Source organism: Coregonus clupeaformis, chromosome 28 (genome assembly GCF_020615455.1).
Source record: "Coregonus clupeaformis isolate EN_2021a chromosome 28, ASM2061545v1, whole genome shotgun sequence".
Taxonomy (NCBI): domain Eukaryota; kingdom Metazoa; phylum Chordata; class Actinopteri; order Salmoniformes; family Salmonidae; genus Coregonus; species Coregonus clupeaformis.
In genome coordinates this window covers 18,362,002-18,384,419 of record NC_059219.1, presented here as the reverse complement: position 1 = coordinate 18,384,419, position 22,418 = coordinate 18,362,002, and the positions used below count along the sequence as shown (strand labels likewise).

At 42.3% G+C, this 22,418-nt stretch overlaps 2 protein-coding genes and 1 non-coding gene across 3 annotated transcripts in view; 1 reads left to right on the top strand and 2 right to left on the bottom strand.

The window, feature by feature from the left end:
* Window positions 1-288: 288 nt before the first annotated feature.
* On the bottom strand, window positions 289-10,042 carry LOC121543015 (phosphatidylinositol-3-phosphatase SAC1-B). Its single transcript, XM_041852688.2, has 18 exons — window positions 9,987-10,042; window positions 9,317-9,414; window positions 8,965-9,039; window positions 8,700-8,827; window positions 7,788-7,937; window positions 7,538-7,597; window positions 7,390-7,423; window positions 6,596-6,697; window positions 4,897-5,069; window positions 4,576-4,724; window positions 4,289-4,387; window positions 3,978-4,116; window positions 3,390-3,459; window positions 3,119-3,191; window positions 2,378-2,471; window positions 2,171-2,263; window positions 1,976-2,033; window positions 289-1,738 (listed from the first exon to the last, which is right to left on the bottom strand). The coding sequence occupies exons 1-18, from the start codon at window positions 10,013-10,015 to the stop codon at window positions 1,602-1,604; spliced, it is 1,761 nt and encodes a 586-aa protein (XP_041708622.1). The 5' UTR covers window positions 10,016-10,042; the 3' UTR covers window positions 289-1,601.
* Window positions 10,043-10,282: 240 nt separating this feature from the next.
* trnar-acg lies at window positions 10,283-10,355 on the top strand. The gene has a single exon. It is a non-coding gene; the product is annotated as a tRNA-Arg (tRNA).
* A 1,859-nt stretch (window positions 10,356-12,214) lies between these two features.
* The window catches only part of LOC121543014 (Wilms tumor protein 1-interacting protein), a 35,131-nt gene continuing 24,927 nt past the window's right edge, over window positions 12,215-22,418 (bottom strand). The window contains exons 3-8 of the mRNA XM_041852686.1: window positions 22,028-22,095; window positions 21,593-21,655; window positions 20,915-21,045; window positions 19,105-19,156; window positions 13,847-13,915; window positions 12,215-12,735 (exon numbers count right to left, since the gene is read on the bottom strand). Coding sequence (XP_041708620.1) covers window positions 12,592-12,735; window positions 13,847-13,915; window positions 19,105-19,156; window positions 20,915-21,045; window positions 21,593-21,655; window positions 22,028-22,095 — 527 coding nt within the window. The 3' untranslated portion in view covers window positions 12,215-12,591. The remainder of the gene's footprint in view (window positions 12,736-13,846; window positions 13,916-19,104; window positions 19,157-20,914; window positions 21,046-21,592; window positions 21,656-22,027; window positions 22,096-22,418) is intronic.

Here is a 22,418-nt window from a genome sequence, read left to right as displayed (position 1 = left end):
GAGCAACAGTTCACATTCCCACCCAGAGAGACACTAAAACACTTAGAAATCGTCATAGGGGACAAGTGGCATTTAAGTCCCCAAAGCCCCATGAGACTTTGGTTCGTTTAAATGCACAGTTCAGTCAAAAACTAGATTTTCCTGTGTTTTATATATATTTCCAGGTTGGAAAAATACTGTGAAAATGATGATAATGCTCTTTTAGTGTTTGAAAAGACTGCCTGACATTTCTGCCTTTTTGGGTGGGATGGAGTTTTGGCCTGCCTGGTGACATCACCAGATGGTAAATTAGTTAATAGACGAATAAGAAAGAGTGCCAAACCTCTCTGCCAATAACAGCTAGTTCAGTTTTCCCCTCCCCAAAAACCACTCCCAATTATTTGCTAAGAAGCTTTTTTGTCTTCCTTTTTGACAATTTTGATGAAATCACCCAGAAATGATTTGATATTGAGATTAAAATGGCTGCATTGGTCCTTTAAATCCATGCTTCATTATTAGCCTAGGCCTGGGCCTTCCAGTCTACTGGTCGAAGACAGATCCTACTCACTATAGTATATAGTTTGATGCTCTCTCACACCTTTTAGTTGTTAGAAACTAATGAGGATTTGTCTTTCCAGCAGTTTCATGAAGCTTTCCATTCCTGGGAAGACTGCCAGACAGACCACACAGACAAACATCCCTCTCGTCACATCTCAGAGGAATCCTCATGTGAAACCCTTTGAGGGTCTGTGCACTCAGAAGTGCAGTGAGCAGGAATATAATGGCCAGTTACAATGGCATTAATGTTGGTGGGACACCATAACTAAAGTTCCCTATTGAGACAGTTCGGCCCATTCTCTCCCCAACTATTGGCCAGCTAGCACATTCTCTATCTGACTATTGGTCAGCTAGAACATTCTCTCCCCAACCATTGGCCAGCTAGCACATTCTCTCCATGACTATTGGTGAGCTAGTTATGGGATCTTGGCCTGGGCTGGGCCGTCAGACAGCCACTGGTACCCCATAGGTCAGCTATCACACTAAGACACTAGCATGGTTCAGATCGACCACTCGGGGGCAATGACACTGAAACAATATGGCAACCAACAGAGCAAATATGACATGATGTAGCTAGAAGGCGACAAATTAACAAAGACGACAAAAAGGCAAGAAAAAAATAAAAAGTAGTTCCCTTGTCACGGTTGCTGTGGCAACAACACAGCAGGGCCAGTGTCCGTTCATATGCATTCCGTGCAGCGGGGGCACTGTGTTACCGTAGTGGGGTATTGTATCATAAAACCAGACAGTTTACAGCTTATACAGTCAGTCTATGGACAAGGTTAGGGTAGGGATCTTCCCCAGCCCCAGCCCAAACATTGTGCTTAGTGGTGTGGACAGCAGCAGGCCAGTGCAGAGCCAGTCTCTGTGTGCTTCGCAGCACTACATCATACACATGGCCTTTCTCTCACCCCACCCTCACCCTCCTCCTCTTCCTCTTCCTCATGGGTCAGTAATCAGTACAGGCTCCAGGCCCGCTGATGCTGGTTGTACGATGAAGAAGAGAGAGGTGAAGTGGAGGAGGAGAAGTCTGTGGGGCGTAACTGCTTTCCACACGCACACATTCAGTCCATCTTCTCCTTCTGGACCAGCTTGGGCGCGTCTACGAACTCCCGACCGTTGAAGAGGATGACGCCGGCCGTCACGAAGCTAGCTGTGCCCCAGAACAGCACATACGCCAGGGTCTCCGTCCAAGTGTCACCTGAGGGGGGACACTGAGGGTCACTATGGGTAATAACTAAGTACCGAAAAAGTACCATTGATATCACATACTTGCCTAGTCAATACCAGTTTAGTACCAGTGGAAACAGTATTGTAAAATGAAGTGCTGCAAAATGTCTTTACGGACCAAATCCTAACTTGAGATCAGTGCAGGTGTAACTAGAATTTTCATACAAATTCGATGCATGATTTACAAGGGAGTCCACTGCTGTCTTACCAGCCATGAGGAGGCAGATGATACACATGGAGAATGCCACAACCATGATAATGGGCAACTAGAGGGGGAGAGGGGAAACAGGAGATTAAATAAGATACAACGGAATCTCAATGTACCGCCTGTGAATGAAACCAACACATAATGTAGCCAATCAGTATACATAGCACTGGTCAAGCCTAGCCAATCAGATCTCACCGTGAGGAACTTCCAGTCTTTGGGCTCGTGAAGGGGTGTGGTCATGTCTGCCTCGTCAATGGCATAGTTACCCAGGAACAGATCAATGGAGTCCTAGGGATCAGGAGAGAGGTCTCAATTATCAGTTACCACACACACTTCAAGGATTTTTATTAGTCACATTTACAAAAAACATGACTAATAACTGGCACACATGCACACACACACCTGTCTGAAGCCGTCTGAGAAGTTGTTCTTGTAGTATCTGATCATGGAGTTCCAGCCGTCCATCACCAGCCCCCATTGTGTCCTCTTCCCTGTTCTGAGACATGAGCACCGCTTCAGTCATCACTCATCACTGTCATAATCATCTCTCTCACACACACTACAAATAATCATCGTCGTCATCCTCCACCCTTTCCTGAGCACGCTCTTGCTCAGTTTTCATCCTGGTTATCACAAAGGTCACTAGCAAAACATCCTAATCCTCCATGTTCTAAGATAAGGGCAGCAGTCCATTCAATATGCATCACCAAAACCAGTACAATGTTTTGATGTAGTGCATAGACAATTATGCATGGCCAACTTCATGGGTGTGTGGGGTGTGACTGACAGTGGGATGGGTACCGTGCCAGCAGAAAGACATCTAGTTAATTTCATAGGTGTGTGTGGGGTGTGACTGACAGTGGGATGGGTACTGTGCCAGCAGAAAGACAACTAGTTAACTACATGGGTGTGTGTGGGTTGTGACTGACAGTGGGATGGGTACTGTGCGAGCAGAAAGACAACTAGTTCTCTGTCATTGTATAATGGACAAGTTCTAATCGAATCCATAATATCCTCCTACAGCCAGATGAACTCAGTGACTTCCTGATGGAATGGAGTGTGTTTCTATGAAGAGAGCCAGTCCTGTGCCCTAGCTGGCTAATCACCAGATTAGCAAGAAGCACGTGAGCCCCTCTCTCTCACCTTGTGAAGTCTGTCTTCAAGGCCCCTGTGCCAGCGTACTGCTTGGCACACGCATTGGCATTGTCTGCCCACGCTGCAGAGAGCAGGGGTGAGAGAGGGAAAGGGAGAGATGGGGGGGGGGAAGAAAGAGAAAACAGATTTAGTCAGTGGAAAAAGGGGAGGATTTCAATCATGTTAAACCATAGTGTTGGAATAATCTCATTAGGAAGATAATGATGTGCTCATTCTGGCAGAGGGGTAGGAAAGTGTTCAGATTTCAGCTGAGGTTAACCATTTTTGTAGATCTTCTCGAAGTCGGCCTGATCTTCAATCCTCTGGCCCATGTGGAGAACTCCAAGTCGCTGCAGATAAACAAAGAAGTGTGGTGAGATACTGCAGTGGCCTGACCATAAGGGGCAAGGCGGAACCAAGATGGTCGCAATCAGATTCAGGGGATTGGCTAGGTCTACACCTTTATTGAACAGTAAAACTCCTGATGGTGGGACAGAGAGGTCCACGACATTGCTCATTATGTCAAAGACAGATAGAGTGAGTCTAGATGTGGTGGAAGTGTATAGATCAGGGATGTCAAACTCATTCCATAGAGGGCCTAGTGTTTGCTGGTTTTTGGTTTTTGGTTTTTCCTTTCAATTAAGACCTAGACAACCAGATGAGGGGAGTTCATTACTAATTAGTGGCCTTAATTCATCAATCAAATACAAGGGAAGAGAGAAAACCCACTGCCACTTGGCCCTCCGTGGAATGAGTTTGACACCAGTGGTCTAGATGGATGTGGTAGGAGTGTCTAGAACTAGTGGGAGTGTCTATATGTAATGGGCGTGTCTAGTCAGTGTGGGCATGTCTGATTGGTGGTTCCCACCTCCAGCTGTGACTGCAGTGAGCGTCGTGCCAGCAGACTCTGGATGACGTTGGTACGGTCCAGACAGTCCATGCAGTTACTGCGGAACATCCCTTCCTGTTGCACCAGAACGTTCCCATCCACATCAACCAGGAAGTACCTGACCAACCAATCAACTCAACCAATCAATCAAACAATTTGATTCCTAAATATAGCTCTTTTTACAATAACATTTGTCACAAAAACAAAACAAATCAGCAAACCACAGACAGAGATGAAACCCCCCCAAAAAACAAAGTACACAAACACAGAATAACAGACTAAATACCTACCCATACTCATCCTGCATCTCTGTCACCATATCGACTAAGATCTGCAGGCGATGCCATCTCATCCGACTGCATTCCTTGTGGAAGTCAAACGCTATGTACCTAGAGGTGCACAGTACAGGGAGAAAAGTTATGTAAAATCCAACTAAATAATTTTCTTTAAGGGGTTATATGGAGTTCCATGCCTTTAGACAGAACGTTAACCTCTAAAAAAAAGACATGGATGATGTTAGAAGAAGACGTGCATAGTGGGATCAGAATGAATGATGGGTAAAAGCTATAGTCCTTACTTAACCATGCCGTTGCCCAAGCTGGACACCATTTTGTCAAAGGCCTGTTCCAACTGCTTCTCTGAGCCTTTCTGGTCGATCAGATTTAAAATCACTTGCTTTCCATAAATGATGATCTGCGAGTCAAAATGCCGTTGGAAGCCATCCAGCTGTGAAAGCAGGACAGTAAAGGTAAGAAAGAATGTATGACTCAGTATAGTAATACTCAATATCACATACCTCTACTGTAATTAAATTACTACTACTGTGCATTAAAATGTTTTTACATTTGAATATGAAATATCATTTCAAATTATATGAATATTGTAACAGGTAGTTTACATGGTCGATGGTTTTGCTGATCTGAGGTTTTGGTTTGTACTTGAGGTTGGGTCTTTGGGACCAGTAGAAGGGGATGGAGCCTCGGGTCTGTACGAATGAGGCCTTGCCCCCGTTGTACTGGACAATCTGCTCTGTCTCCACAAAGTTAGCTGCATGACCCTCTGAGTCGATGCCTGAAGGACCAAATAGACATTATGTAATCATGCGTCTCAGAGTGGTCAGAGTGAGGAGTGTTTGACAGTAAACATATAAGAAGTGGACTAGCCCAATATTATCTGCAAAGGGCTGGTGTGTGTGCAGGGTTTCGTTCCAACCAGCTGTAAAACACCTGATTCCACTAATCAAAATATTGATTGAAGACCCAGCTAGCATATAAGGTTCTGAGAACCATATTTCTTAGAGCTTGTTGAGAGTGTGGTTGTCCTATGGTTATTTTGCAAACAACCTTCCCACAACTTTCTGGGAATGGTGCAGGATAGTCACTTGGCTTTGGATCATTCTCAGCACATTTAAGGAACTTGACATTTCCTAAAAGTTACACTGAATTTCAATGTTTGTAATGTCCTAGGAACGTTCTCCAAGTGGTTTGACATTGGGAATAATATTAATTATAGACTAAAATGAACAGCTTTGTATTGTAAAAAAATATATGGCACACTAGCTCCATCCTGATGGCGCAGTGGACTAATTACATGGATCGAGAACAGAACAGCATAGGTTCAAATCTCCCTGACACCTTGCCACAATAAAAAAAGAAAAGTGTTTGCATGATTAATGCCTAAGCATATGAATTTCCATGTGTCCTATCTGTGCTAAAAACAGTTAACCCAAACTAAGATCGCAGTGTTAAAAGTCTTATTGAAACATTTGCTCAGAACGTTATTTAATTACCTTCAAATAACCTATAATATCCATTCTCATCACGTTAATAAAACCTCCCAGGAAAACTTTCAGGGAACCATAGTAAAACGTTCTCATAACCTCCCTGCAAACAAAAAAAAGTATCTTCCCATAACAGGCAACATGTTTACTTCCGTTCTCAGAACGTTTTAAAAAAAAAAAGCTCTGTTTTACCACTCAGGAAACGTATGGCTTCGTTCCCAGAACCAATGTGAAACCAAAAACGTATGTTCCCACAACTTCAAAAGGAACCAAATGTGCTAGCTGGGGACTGACTAGTTGACTAAGGCTGTGTTTACACAGGCAGCCCAATTCTGATATTTTTTCCACTAACTGGTCTTTTGACCAATCACATCAGATCTTTTCGCATCAGATCTTTTTCAGAGCTGATGTGATTGGTCAAAAGGCCAATTAGTGACAAAAATAACAGAATTGGGCTGCCTGTGTAAACGGAGCCTATTTGACTCAGATGTATGTATTACTGTTTGGCTGGAACAAAAAACCCTGCACCCACACCGGTCCACTGTGGAAAATGGGGCGGCAGGTAGCTTAGTGGGTAAGAGCGTTGTGCCAGTAACCGAAAGGTCGCTGGTTCTAATCCCCAAGCCGACTAGGTGAAAAATCTGTCGATGTGCCCTTAAGCAAGGCACTTAACCCTAATTGCTCCTGTAAGTCGCTCTGGATAAGAGCGTCTGCTAAATGACTAAAAATGAAAAGAAAAAATGAAAAGATTGTCCATCATCCCTGCTCTAGTCAGAAAGCTCCAGTTAGACATGCTGGTGGATGTGGAGTCAGTCACCTCTGACGTAGTAGCGTACTCCAGCCCTGAAGCAGCTCCGCCTGGAGATGATGTTCCAGTCAAAGATCTTCCCATTGATGCAGCAGGACTTCATAATGATGACTGGACAACACGTGGTTAGGGATAGCACAGTCTTAACCTTTAAAGCCTAACTTTACCTTCTGAATTCAACCTTTCTTTGCCTCCTTTTCAGAAAATGCTTTGGAGTTGGGAGTGTTGTGATGCTTAGAAATGTGGGCTTCATCATATTATGTCAATGGATCCACTTTCCATTGTCTGTAAATACAATATCCCTAATTTCTCAATTTTAATACGACCTATATGAATCTCTAGCTCCCCCTTGTGGCTAAAGGAGCAAACCACAAGTTCACTTCTACTGATATACATGGTCTGTCAAACAGTTTTCCAAGTTTTTCTCAGGGAAAAGAATGACAAGACTAATCCAGTGTAATCACTAGCTGCTTTACATCCAAGCCACTCAGACAGCTAAACCCCAAGGCTCAAGGGGAAATATGAATGTGAAAATGACCATGTGATCTAGTGTGTTGTGCACACGTGCAACTGATCACATCAAGGGTAGATTTCCAACCAATGACAGATTACAGGGTTTAAACTGCAATGCTGTTTAACAGTTCAGTCACTCTAAACAACCGCCACGTGAATTACATATCTCACATGGGCAATATTTGTTGTCTTACAAGAAGTGGTAATGAGGTCTTCCTGTTTATGAGAACTGAAGAGCGGGAAAAGTCTTCATCTGGAGTTTGCAACAACAAAAAAACATGAAAGGATACAGCCATGGACAACTGGGTAAGCAAACCTGTGCAGCTGTCAAGAGAAGATCAGAGACAATGCAGTTTAGAAAGATCATAAGACCTGTACTGGAGCGCATTCATTTTATATTTACCAGAAGTGGTTAACATGTGTCATTTCTGTCCTTACCTCTGGCTGTGCCATGAATTCTCTCAACAGGTGACCATTCCACAAAAACCGTTGATCTGCCTAGAAACGAGGGCAAGAAAACAACAAATCTTTATAATACCATTCGACGTGTTTCCGCATGCCCTGCATCTGTATAGGACACAAGTACAAACACATTACTCGTGTTTTAATGAGTATCTCCAAATATAAACAAGTTTTTACACTATTTTCCTCCCTCTATATCTCTCTTTCCATCCACTCATTCTCTCACCCTTTCCAGCAGGCTCATCTCCTGGAACTCAGGGCTGGTGTTGGCCAGTCTCTGTAGGGTGTGGGTCAGGTCGTAGTCTGTGGCAAAGTAGAAGCCGTCTGTGAGCAGAACACTGTTGATCATGGACAAGAAGGCTTTGTTGTCCTGCATCTGATGGGGTCAGAGGTCAAAGATAGCTCAGGAGGCAGGTTGAAGAAGGAAAGAAAAGAGGTCGAAGTTGAGTGCTCAGGAGGCAGGTTGAAGAAGGAAAGCAAAACAGAAATTAGGTGGAACGATGGTTAGACAGTATCGGATTACCACTATTTGTATAAAATAATATATACAAGGAATCTAAATTGATATATATATATATATATATAAAAAATAACATCTCCTCCACCAGTATTGCAACTAGAAGCCAACATAGAGATGCCCACTAATAGAGACACACTTGTCTAGACTTGGGGACAGAACAGAGTGTTCTTGTAACAGCTACATGATGATGACACTGTCTGAAAGCAGTACTTGTTCTGTCTGTGAGAAGGGGTCTCGTTCTCTGACTGACAGACAGCTTTGCCCTTCACATACACTTGACTGTCTACAGACACACTGTCTGTCGTTGACCGGCTCCATAGCCAATTCAACACATGGCATCTATGTCAGCTCAGATGCCTAGCATTCTCAGTTCATTATGCTTCTTTCGTATTGGTCACATACAGTAGCGAAGGCAAGTGACTTCAGCAGCTAGCTAATCTTAGAAAAATAACCCAGAGTATCAGGCTAGGGTTTCGACTCGTCAGCATCCACATCAAAACAACCCACTGTCATTAACAAGGAATCATTGTGAAACGCTCTTGGCCTGATATGCACCCAGGCTCTACATGACTGTGGACTTGTGGGCTGGCACTGGGGCCCCAACTCACACCTCCCTACCTGGTTGTCTGTCAGGTGCAGCACAGTCTTCTTGTAGGAGATAACGTCAAAGTCCATAGCCTTCCACATGGCATGGCCCAACAGGTCACCCACCTTCTTCTTCTTTGTGATAACGATGAGGTACGTGCCTGGGGAGGGTAGGCAGAGGGGCACAGGTGTCACTAAAGTAAACACTGTGTAATACACAGGTAAAGTCTTCTCAATGGACAATTTTACTGAAGAGTCTGAACTGACTCTTGTTGACAGAGTGTAAGACTGAACCTACCTGCCACCAAACGGATAGTTCCCATGATGCCACATATTGGCCTGGTGACCGCAAGGGGAGGAATGTCCTTCCTCACTAGAGGGACAAACCATCATCATTTTTAACATTTTAGTCATTTAGCAGACACTCTTATCCAGAGCGACATACAGTAGTGAGTGCATACATTTTCATACTGGTCCCCCGTGGGAATAAAACCCACAACCCTGCAGTTGCAAGCACCATGCTCTACCAACTGAGCCACATCATTTTTTCATTGCCTTTATGATCACAAACCACCATTGACTTTGGTCAGCATAAGACAGCATCATGCCATGATAACACACACAGTCTAACATAGGCCTACTCAACATACCGGTGAGGATCATTTCTGTGGACACCCTGTCAATGGACAGGACATCATTGGAGCCGTCATCACAAGCCTCAATGTAAAACTTCTCTGGGGTAGTGTGCCTATGGGGGGAGAGTGGGCACAGAGGATGGAGATACAAAATCAGTGACCTTGGTAGACGAACATCTGGCATTGTGAACCGCGCCTTATACATAGGGAAAACATTGGCTTGATTTGGCAAAGCTCAACTTAGTTAGTAGCTAACGTCACCACCAGCTCACACATACTAGCTACTCGCTAGCTGGCTCAGGCTAACTAACGTTAACAGCTAAGCTAACTGTATTGTCTAGTTAGTTAGCTGCTTCATCAACCAGATCGATTGCATTCTACCACTCATTCAATCGAAAGGCAGATAGCTAGATAAGTACTGTTACAGACAACACAACTACACATCCTTGACATAACTGTAAGCTAGTTACAGTACTGTAAACTGAAACAAATCCCGCATACGAATGACTGCAGCCAGTAATTGCAGTTGAATGTTAGCTAGCTAGCTTATCATATGCTAGCTAACGCTAGTCTTACACCTACGACTATTTTCTCTCGTCAAAATATGGCATTTTTTCCAGAAAAGTTGCAGTAGCTAGCTTCTGAAAATAAAAGACTGAAAACGATATATATTTTCAAGACTTACAGGTTGAAGCTCTCGTAGGCGGTCGCCATCTTTAGAGGAGGTCTGACCTAGTGACGTGTCAATGAATGTGCACATCATTGTAAATGGCTGGACCGGAGTTCGCGTCCAGAGTCGGACATTTAGATCGTAGTAAATTAGCAAACTATGATAAACTATAGGCAGCAACATATTATGTAGCACACAAAAATACATTATTTAATCAAAGTTACAGTTTATTAATCGTACTATTACTGTACGATTCCTCATATCAGAGCATGAAAACTTTATAGAACGACAGTCCCTGTGCTGTTTTCAGCGGGCTAGTGGCGCAATGGATAACGCGTCTGACTACGGATCAGAAGATTCTAGGTTCGACTCCTGGCTAGCTCGGTTCATTTTTCTCTCCGGATCTTCTCGGATTTTTTACATTTCTCCTAAAATTAACCCATAGGTTGTTTGTTGTCATGATGAAGGCATGGTTCTCTGTTTCGATGGGATCATGAGTTGTTTGATTGAGTTCAACTCTTGACTGACTCGGTTCCTCTGATTCGGACCTTTTCCTCGCCTAGGGGCTACTGAAAAAAAATCTGCCCTGCCGCGAGTTTGTTGAAAAAACATTGCTGTCTGGCCTAACGTTACTGCACATATTACAGTTGATCAAACTTTTGTATTTTATATGTTTTTGTGTGTCCTAATAGCCTTAAAGGGGCAATCAGCAGTTGCTATATCCATAAACTAATGCTTGGTACCCATTGATTCTTGAAGAATATAATTTATAAATGCCTCATGAATTTAGTTTAACTGTCGGACCCCATCAGAACCCAAAACATAAACTTGTTTTACTCAATGTTTGTAAACAAAGTAAATGTGAACAAACACTGTATAGCCTCAAAACATGGATAAAACTATAATTTTCCATCCATAGCTATGAATATGAGAGGGATTACATTTCTCCAGCCCAATCCCTCATTTTTTTACTGAAACAGTGGTGGGGAGGACACTTTGTTATAATAATAATAATAATAATAATATGCCATTTAGCAGACGCTTTTATCCAAAGCGACTTACAGTCATGCGTGCATACATTTTTGTGTATGGGTGGTCCATCGTTGTAACTGCTGATTGGCCCTTTAAGGCTACACTTATTTGGATTATCCTAAATACCTGTGTAAAGATATACCTACTACAGGTGTGCAAATGCTTTTGTTGTACATAGGCTACTTGATCATGAAGAAGAGACAGCCAATTTGACAATCTATTACAATGCATTTTTTTAGTTTTATATATTTCATATGGACATCTCTCAAATCATTTTTAAATACAGTAAGCTACTGGAATACTTCACATACTTCATGTACTTTGAACAAGTGATTAATGATCATTGACATTTTTAAAAACAAGCATAAATATAATAAAGCATGAAATATGATAGACTGAGCCTACTGAAACTTAATCATTTAGAGTCACTTTTTTTATCACTGCAAACCAAAATGGGTTATCAGGGGTTGTTCATAGATATTTCATTCAGGGGTTTATTGGAATAGAATCAACCTAGCAATCTACCTACTTAGGTGGTAATTGTGTGCAGGGATTTTGGAAACACTGTTGGCTTTGGGTGCAGCACTCGGACATAACATAACTGACATATTTGGGTTAATAATGCAATAGAAAGTATATTCTAGGAGTGGTGTGTGACAGAGGACATTAAGAATATTAACCCAGTATCAGTGTTGGGAACAGAACATCCAGGGTTAATTTAACAATATAAATGTAATACTAATACAACATGATTCCCACTGACATGGAATGATAAGGGACCCTGTACAGTTTGTGTATTAAAATGCTAACTTTGACTTTCTAGACACTGCCTGTATATTAACTAAAATGAGGAAGGAAAGTATTTCTAGTATAAAATGTAATGGGGAAACACCTTCATAACCCACACACAGAGACATACAACAAAATTGGGACATTTCTCTATTAAGCTATGCAAACTATTTCTACTGTATCAGTATCTACAAATACATTGATTAAAACTGAGCAACTGAAATTGATGGCACACAAAGGGGAAAATGAAGATCAAGATATTTACACAAGCACATGAAATGTATACTTATTTACACAAAATGCACCTAACTGAGACTATAAATTGTATTGTTATAATTCCATGCTTAATTGTTTTGGTATCAGTCATCAAAATATAACTGTGCTTTGGCATTGGATTATATATATATATATATATATATATATATATATATATATATATATATATATATATATATATATATATAGGATAAAAAGTTTGTTATTTCCAGATTATTAACATTCGTGTCAGATGAAAGTTCAACACCTTACAACTAATAAACAATGTCTTCAATAGAGAAATAGATTTTTACATAAAAAATAATAACAGGTCTATCTCATTTACATGCACACACACACACACACACGCAATCAATCAATCAATCAACCAATCGCACAATTAACCCTATCAGAGATGTACAGTAAAGGCATACATTATCATTCCAACCATTATAGACAGCTTTTTTGGGCAGATTGGTTGTGGTTGGTTATTGGCAGTTAGTTCAGAGGGCCACCTGGTGGCACCATGCACTAGATCCTAGGACTAGAACTGGTGCTGGTAGGAGGCAGCGGTGGGCGAGGCGCAGCCCGGCTCGATGTGCTTCAGGTGGCAGGCGTGGCAGAGGAGGTGGCCGTCTAGCGGGTAGCAGCGGTGCCCCTCCTCGTCATTCAGCTCCATCTGACAGTCCTACAGACCAACACAGGGGGATGAGAAGGGAAAAGCCTTTAAATAAATCTAATAACACTTGAACATTACCCCAAAAGGTTTTTGTTTATTTACATAACATTTACATAGAATTACATCTATGTGATTCCATCTACATCTATCCGATTCTATGGGATCTGAACTGCTAAATTTGTATTCAAAATGCTGATTTAAAATACATACAGTACCAGCAAAGGTTTGGACACACCTACTCATTCCAGGGTTTTTCTTTATTTTTACTATTTTCTACATTGTAGAATAATAGTGAAGACATCAAAACTATGAAATAACACATATGGAATCATGTAGTAACCAAAACAGTGTTAAACAAATCAAAATATATGTTATATTTGAGATTCTTCAAATAGCCACCCTTTGCCTTGATGACAGCTTTGCACACTCTTGGCATGCTCTCCACTCCTTTTAATTGTTTATCTGGCTTCCACAGTGGAGCAATTCAGAGAGAGAGATCCCTCAAAAGCTCTCGTCTCCACACGGCTCACTGCTGTTTGTTTTCAAGTGCTCTCAGAACTCCATATGCCAATCAAATGCTATTGAGGCGGGAGTCAGGAGAAGAGGCACTTGAGGAGAATCATCAGACAGTATTGACGAGCAAAGCAAATTAGCATGTGCTTGAGCTCCTCTTTCTAGCTCGCAATTAGTACCAAGACTGTAATTAAGCACTGGGACCACCATGTCTATGGTCTGTGTGCAGTAAATAGCTTTCCAGAATATGTGACCATGCGAAGTGAGACTATTCTCCCGACACTTTTTCCTTTTAAATTCTGTTTACTTTATGACGACTAACCGCAGAACCCCGAACCAAAACTCTCTAACGTTTATTTTAAAAGACTAAATGATGACTGAAATAGGGAGTTCTTGATATGATGAGAAGGCTGACATATGGTATAGGATCTACCCCCTGGTATTTAAGCGCATTCATGTAGAGAAATAATGAGGCGTTTTATAGTGGATATACTTACTAAGATGACAGCTTTAACATTTAGTCTTGTCACCAACAACACCAGAACATCCAGTCTCTACAAGGATATAGGAAAACAACAAGCGAATTTGTATCTTAATGTTTACCCACCTCACAGTGATAGCACTCCACGTGGTAGTCTTTATCCATGGATACCACTCGGATGGTTTCATCAGAGCCCTGTGGAGACAAACAGACAGCCTTTTCAGTGTCCACTGAACCCCAGTGTCTATCAGTATAGGCTGGATCGGTTCATTTAAAACAATTAAACATGGCGTGCTTGGCCCGGACAACTCTCACATTTTTGATACGGCCAATGTCAGGTATGGGAGAAACATATGACAGGTGGCTCTGTTCAGTGGACTTTTTAAAGTCAAAAATATATAATAATGTCTTGACATTTAGCAGCCTCTCTTATCCAGAGCCATTTATAGTTAGTGCATCTTAAGATAGCTAGGTGAGACCATAAAGATCCTATTAAATGATTATATGGGTGAGACAAACACATATCACAGTCATAGTAAGTACATTTTTCCTCAGTAGTTGTCAGCAAAGTTTTTTGTATTCTTTTTAATGTTCAAAACCATAAGTCAATTTTGGCAGTAACAGAGTACATTCAATTCAGTGCACTTTTCATATTGTGCAGGTGCAGGTGACAGTGGGAAATGCGTCAGCCAATCAGAGTCCTGTAAGCAAAGAGATCCTATTCAAATGGGATTCTATAGGTTGTTATTAATAAAACGTCACAAGGTGCAGAGCGTTCAATTTGCCTGCTAAAACCATTGACAACGACATGCGGTTTTCAAGGGGTTGTTAAATAAATGTTATAACTATTTGGTTTTAATATCACCTCTTGTAGAACATAGTCGGAACTACACATTTACAATTATTCCACATTTAGCTCTATCATCAGAGTTACAGTGGGGAAAAAAAGTATTTAGTCAGCCACCAATTGTGCAAGTTCTCCCACTTAAAAAGATGAGAGAGGCCTGTAATTTTCATCATAGGTACACGTCAACTATGACAGACAAAATGAGAAAGAAAATTCCAGAAAATCACATTGTAGGATTTTTAATGAATTTATTTGCAGATTATGGTGGAAAATAAGTATTTGGTCAATAACAAAAGTTTCTCAAAACTTTGTTATATACCCTTTGTTGGCAATGACACAGGTCAAATGTTTTCTGTAAGTCTTCACAAGGTTTTCACACACTGTTGCTGGTATTTTGGCCCATTCCTCCATGCAGATCTCCTCTAGAGCAGTGATGTTTTGGGGCTGTCGCTGGGCAACACAGACTTTCAACTCCCTCCAAAGATTTTCTATGGGGTTGAGATCTGGAGACTGGCTAGGCCACTCCAGGACCTTGAAATGCTTCTTACGAAGCCACTCCTTCGTTGCCCGGGCGGTGTGTTTGGGATCATTGTCATGCTGAAAGACCCAGCCACGTTTCATCTTCAATGCCCTTGCTGATGGAAGGAGGTTTTCACTCAAAATCTCACGATACATGGCCCCATTCATTCTTTCCTTTACACGGATCAGTCGTCCTGGTCCCTTTGCAGAAAAACAGCCCCAAAGCATGATGTTTCCACCCCCATGCTTCACAGTAGGTATGGTGTTCTTTGGATGCAACTCAGCATTCTTTGTCCTCCAAACACGACCAGTTGAGTTTTTACCAAAAAGTTATATTTTGGTTTCATCTGACCATATGACATTCTCCCAATCCTCTTCTGGATCATCCAAATGCACTCTAGCGAACTTCAGACGGGCCTGGACATGTACTGGCTTAAGCAGAGGGACACGTCTGGCATTGCAGGATTTAAGTCCCTGGCGGCGTAGTGTGTTACTGATGGTAGGCTTTGTTACTTTGGTCCCAGCTCTCTGCAGGTCATTCACTAGGTCCCCCCCGTGTGGTTCTGGGATTTTTGCTCACCGTTCTTGTGATCATTTTGACCCCACAGGGTGAGATCTTGCGTGGAGCCCCAGATCGAGGGAGATTATCAGTGGTCTTGTATGTCTTCCATTTCCTAATAATTGCTCCCACAGTTGATTTCTTCAAACCAAGCTGCTTACCTATTGCAGATTCAGTCTTCCCAGCCTGGTGCAGGTCTACAATTTTGTTTCTGGTGTCCTTTGCAGCTCTTTGGTCTTGGCCATAGTGGAGTTTGGAGTGTGACTGTTTGAGGTTGTGGACAGGTGTCTTTTATACTGATAACAAGTTAAAACAGGTGCCATTAATACAGGTAGCGAGTGGAGGACAGAGGAGCCTCTTAAAGAAGAAGTTACAGGTCTGTGAGAGCCAGAAATCGTGCTTGTTTGTAGGTGACCAAATACTTATTTTCCACCATAATTTGCAAATAAATTCATAAGAAATCCTACAATGTGATTTTCTGGATTTTTTTCTCTCAATTTGTCTGTCATAGTTGACGTGTACATATGATGAAAATTACAGGCCTCTCTCATCTTTTTAAGTGGGAGAACTTGCACAATTGGTGGCTGACTAAATACTTTTTTTCCCCACTGTATACGGCAAGTAACTGTATGCTTTTCATTATCAGTAAACATCAATTGATCATGTATTTTCAGATACGTGAGGGTAGCCTATCCATTTGGCATGTAGCTAGCTGTTGAAGAGGGGATAATGTTAGCTAACTTCACTAGTAGGCCTACATTGGTTAGAGAAAAAATTACATTAGGTAATTACCACTATGTTTCGCCAACTGTACAAAGTTTCTAGCTTGCAAAGTAAACATGATCAGTTAACAGTACATCGGCAAATGCACCCTTCTGCTGTTTGACAGGCAGAGCCCACAAAGGACGGGAAATTAACTTAAACCACTCATCCTTGTCAGGTATAATTCACTTTTATTTCAGATCACCCAAATATCCAATTAATGGTGGCCAATATTGAGAGATATCATGAGGCTACCCTCACGTATCTGAAATGACTCCTTGCCCCCCAGCAGACAAATCAAACACTCTACATCTTATTGTGATGTTCTATTGACAACGACCTATATGTAATGCTGTGCCTGTAATAGCATGTATTATGATGTCACAACACCAAAATTATGGAATCCATCAGTGACATAATCATAACAATGACAGAAGTCAACACTCAAATGATAGATTGACCACCACTACCTTGAGATCTCCACCTTCAGAGAGGACTGTTGAGCTCCTTAGATAGCCTACAGTACATTTGTTTTTACATGCTGAGCGTCCATTGATAAAATGATCCCTTTCCGTTATAGTCCATTGCTTTGTCATTTAGCCTGATTTTCTTTGGGGGGGGGGGGGCTATAGTTAGCTGTGATTGCTAACAGGTACAGTAAGCTAATTACTGCTGATATATCAACCAGCAGGCTAGCTAACTAGGCTTTATCCTGACATCCATTTGTGTCCTTTTACTTCCAACCTTTATAGTCTGGCCTCTGGTTCAAATAGTGCTCTTTCAGATACTTTGATAGTTTGATTGAGCCTGAATGGAGTGCCAGATCGGCTGAGTTTGCTCTTTTGGGACAATTCCATTTGTGTCTTTTTACTTCCAACCTTTACAAACTACAGCATTTGAAATAGGCCTACTAATAGGCCAAGATTGGCAAGATGGTAGCTCTGTAGAAACTTGTCCTTTGGCCAACACCAGCATTCTGGACAGTACTGTGAACCTTCACCTGAGAGGTGTGGTCCTCTGTAGCTCAGCTGTTAGAGCACGGCGCTTGTAACGCCAAGGTAGTGGGTTCGATCCCCGGGACCACCCATACACAGAAATGTATGCACGCATGACTGTAAGTCGCTTTGGATAAAAGCATCTGCTAAATGGCATATTATTATTATTAAAACAGCCAGGTGTCAAAGACCAAGGCTAAACCAACAGTCAGCTTCTGATAGACAGTCTGGGTTCAGCCTGCTACAGCTTCAGAGGGCAGGTACTACAGCTGGAATGTTCAGTATGTATCAGACTTTCACCAATTATTACCATCATCACACAAGCTATTCATCATGGTCATGTGGTTATATATCATTGTTAAGTGATAATAAAGTAAGGCTTGTCAGAATGGACATTATGATATAATTAACTATTCAGCTAACTGACTTCTTATATTCTATATCAGCCAAATACTATCAGCAGGAGGGTATATGGAAGATGTTCTGCTATCTATCAACTAATTTAAAAGCAGTTATAGACGTTAAATAAAAGCTATTCTAAACTCTCCCCCTTGTACTGTACTGTGGTCCCTTCTACAAACCACCTGCTAGTAGGCAGGAATTTATCTGGCCTTTTTCATGACAACGTACATGCAGGTGTAACACAAACTACCCCCTGCTCTGAATTCTACCCTTCCAACCTCAGTGAGGAGGGGCAACATTCCTGTAGAGTCAACTCTAATTTTGGAAAAACATTTAAGAGGGAGGGATAACGTTAAGGGCAACAGTCATGCACTGAGTGAGGCGTAGGGTGCAGTGCCTGCATCTGAATCACACACCGAAAAATGCAACTAACACCGCTCCCAAAACCACCCCATGTAGGCCTATGGGGGGGGTCTGCTGACCTGCGTGTAACTATGGCAGCCATTACAACAAGAGATGTTCCCAGGTCTGCTATCAGGTTGGTTTATTGCTTCAGCTCAGACCTTAAATAGTAAATAGCTGTGAAAATTGATGTCTTCCTGAATCCTGACTGCAGCACAAGCTCAGGAGAGAGCGAGACTTCAGAAACGAGTTCCAAATGTTTTAAGAGCGAAAGCTGATCATCATGCCTGCGATCCCTTTCAAGTCCCTCTACATCCAAACAGTTGCTTAAAGGGATACCTGCTCATGTGCAACATGTTAAAACACAGCACACCCCTTCCCCCTCCTCCTCCTGCACTAGAGCCTGACCTAGGATAGTAGCATACTTGATCGTTTGCTACTGCCTCAGTAGGATACTTGATCGTTTGCTACTGCCTTAGTAGGATACTTGATCGTTTGCTATGCCAGAGGAACTCTCTCCTCACGTCTGGCTCCAGTCTCAGTTCAACACTGGGGTTGGTAATCAATCTTTACCCTGAGGGAATCAGGTCAGGGGTTGCAATGTGACTGTCCATGTCGGCATTGGACGGGAATGGATGTGTTTGTATCGTAAACCATAATATAGGAAATGCCTGAAGATTTTGATTATCATTCATCATTACTAGGGACAGGAGTTCTTACTGTTGAAGTCACTTTGCAGACAGGAACCATTCCAAGCCTTGTTCATTATACTATTAGTCAATTATACTATTATACTATTTTGTCATACATGACATGAAGATGATCAGAAAAACACCTATTTTATGGTTTTAAGTCCTTAGTCTATTACTTGAAGATGCTGTGTTCAAAGAGAGATTACCTCTGAAGGCAGGATGGGCTGGTTACATGCTGCACATTTGGGGGCCAAGACCCTGAGAAAACGAGAGAACAAGATAAATCAATTGATAGAAATAGTAACAGTTTCAGACGGAAAATGTATGTCTGGTTTATATTGGTTCCCCACAGAAAGACCATCATGCTTGATATAGATACAGCACTTGCATCTGTTACTCTTTACTGGTTAATACTTTAACCCTTCTTCCTCTCTTTCACCAGTCCCCCCTTTTCTCTCCTCCTTTCCCCCTCTCTCCCTTCAGTGTGTGTGTGTATGACAGCGTTGAGACTGCTAAGGAGAGATGGTGAGTCGCCAGGTCTGCAGATGTGCTGGCTCAGCCTCACACGTGATTCAACCAATCCAGAAAAATACATTCATTCTTTTCCCCCACATACACACAGACCCACACACAGCTGGCAGCTGACTGGCACCTGAATGTCTGAGTCTGTAAAACAAAGGCCCTCTCAGCGTAGTGGGCATGACTAGGTCTGATTAAGAAACCACACACATTTCTTATCCTAGATATATGCGTAATAGGGTATCAGTATTAAATTCCTGTTTTTCCTTGACTCCATGCAGTATATATAAAATAGTGTTATAGTGTTAATAGCCCAGTGTAACACCACTGACTTTGAATTGCGTTACAGGGATAGTTCACCTAAATTACAAAACGACACATGGTTTCCTTACCCTGTAAGCAGTCTATGGACAAGGTATGACAGCAATCCATGCTTTGGTTTAGTTTCCTTGGCACTGTTTCCACATGGTAACGTTTTAGCATTTGTGGCACAAATCCCATTCAAGTCATGGGATCAATATCCGCATCATGTTCAAAGCATCTATAAGTGACTTTGTTGAGGATGCTGGTACGAATCCCCGAGCTGACTAGGTGAAAAATCTAGTGATGTGACCTTGAGCAAGGCACTTAAACCTCATTTATCTTGTAAGTCACTCTGGATAAGAGCGTCTGCTAAATTACTAAAATGTAAATGTTGCGCTTCACAATAATTTGTTGATACTTTCGGATGATTTGGACATGATGCACAAAAAATGCTAATATCGGTTCCATGACTTGAATGGGATTGGCACCACAAATGCCAAAATGTTAGCATGTGGAAGCAGTGCCAGGCAAACTAAACCAAAGCATTGATTGATGTCAAACATTGTTCATAGACTGCCTATAGGTTAAGGAAACCAATGTGTCATTTTGTAATTTGGGTGAACAATCCCTTTACTCAAAGCAACCTACAAATCAAATCAAATTTTATTTGTCACATACACGTGTTTAGCAGATGTTATTGCAGTATGCTAGTGAATGAATGCTAGTGACGATTCACCATGATTAGGTGGGAAAAGACATCTGGTGGCTTCAGTACAGTGAGCTCTGATTGCTCTAACATAAGGCCCATGGCTCATAGTTCCCCCTGGTTCTGTCAGTATCCTGGGCTGTTGCCCTGGTCTGGCCTGGCCGGGTGCTGTGGATTCCATTGTGACCAGATTCCTGATTCAGTGTGTTTGTTGTGCTTGGCTGAGGTGACCCCTGCTGCTCCTCCCTTTGCTCTTCCACAGGACACTCATCCCTTCCTACCTAACATCTCCTCTCTCCTCTCTTCCCCTTCCTCTCCAGTGTCAGAAACTCCTCTCCACGTGGCAAAAACCTGATCCTGCTATGTCCAAATGGAACTGCCGCTGACTTCTGTTATAGCAACATGACTTCAATCAGGCCTTATTGCTAGCGGCAGTTAAACGAATATATTTATTTTTTGCAGTGTTCATAATGGTTGTACCCACGTACCTGTGGTAGTCTTTGACACAGTAAATCTTGTTCTCTGTGTCCACAGTGAAGGGCACTCCGTCCAGACTGTCGTTGCAGATGACACAACGGAAACAGCCAGGGTGGTAGGACTTCCCAAGGGCCTGCAGGATCTATAGAGGTGGAAGGAGGGAGAGAGAGAAAGAGAGAGGGGTGGAGAGGGAGAGAGGGAGAGAGAGAATTTCAATGCTTTATCATATCTAACAAGTAGTGGATCACTGATCACTCATCCATGGAGCATAGAGTTGAGTTAGTAGCTGAGGGAAGCAGTGTGTTGGAGAGCGAGACAGTGATAATAATAGGAAAACAGATCTGTCCCCCCTGCTACAGCTCTGTATGGTTAACATGTGTAAAGCCATGTCATGGTAAATCCTTCATGTGTTACTACACCTGCTGATGACTACTGGACTTGGGTTTTACATTATCTCTATGTGTCCTGGTTTTACCCTAGTGTGTGTGTGTGAGTGTGTGTGTGTGTCCTGAAACCACCACTTCCTCCTAAGCTTTCTCCAGATGTGCCCACAGGAAGTTCTATGAGGGAGGAGTGACTCCATGTTTCTGCTGCTCAACACACTGATGGAGGGCACACACACACACACACACACACACACACACACACACACACACACACACACACACACAGGCAGCAGAAACATTCACCATGTCCATGATCAGATGTCCGCATGCGTTACACTTGTCTGCAGACTGCTGGAATCCAGAATACTGGAACAGACAGAGGAGAGGGGAGGACAGTGAGGTTACTGCTGCTACATCATCTCATAGGAAACTGGTGGCATCTTAGACTGACTCATAGTCTTCTTCTCATATGAGCCCAGTCTACCCCCCCCACCTAATGCCCCTACGGGAGTAAACTGATCCAGAATCCCTTAGAAACCTGATCTTGGGCCACGAGGTGAAGAAATTAAACTCAAGCTATAATCTGGAGTCCAGAGGTCACGGTCACATATAGTCACAGTAGCACACAGTGGAAGGCACATACCTGCTGCCAAACATTTAGAAAAATAGATAATACCCTATTCACATACTGCTAAACTATGTAGGGTTCTTGATACAGTATCCAGATGGACTACTTACCAGGAAGTCCTCTTCACAGAACACCTTCCCACCGACGTAGTAAAATGCTTTCCCCCGTAGCCTTCTGCCTGGGACGAAGAACAGAGAGAAAAGATGGGCTTTTAGAATATTAACTTAACTGAAACAACACTGAACAGGCTGGGCTGGGCCCAACCATGAGACCAAACTGTCTGACCATGATTAGACCAAACTTTTACCAAATTGCAGCAGATCACACGGGAGGCATCTGGGAGTATTCAGAGAGATATGTGAACTCCATATGAAAACCTAGTCTAGTCTCAGATCTGTTCGACGGCACAAACTAATCTGGAACCAGGCTAATGAGCCCTATACATCTCCCCTAAGTCACATCAGAAGAATGCCCAGAAGCGCTGTGGTAACTTCTATCAGT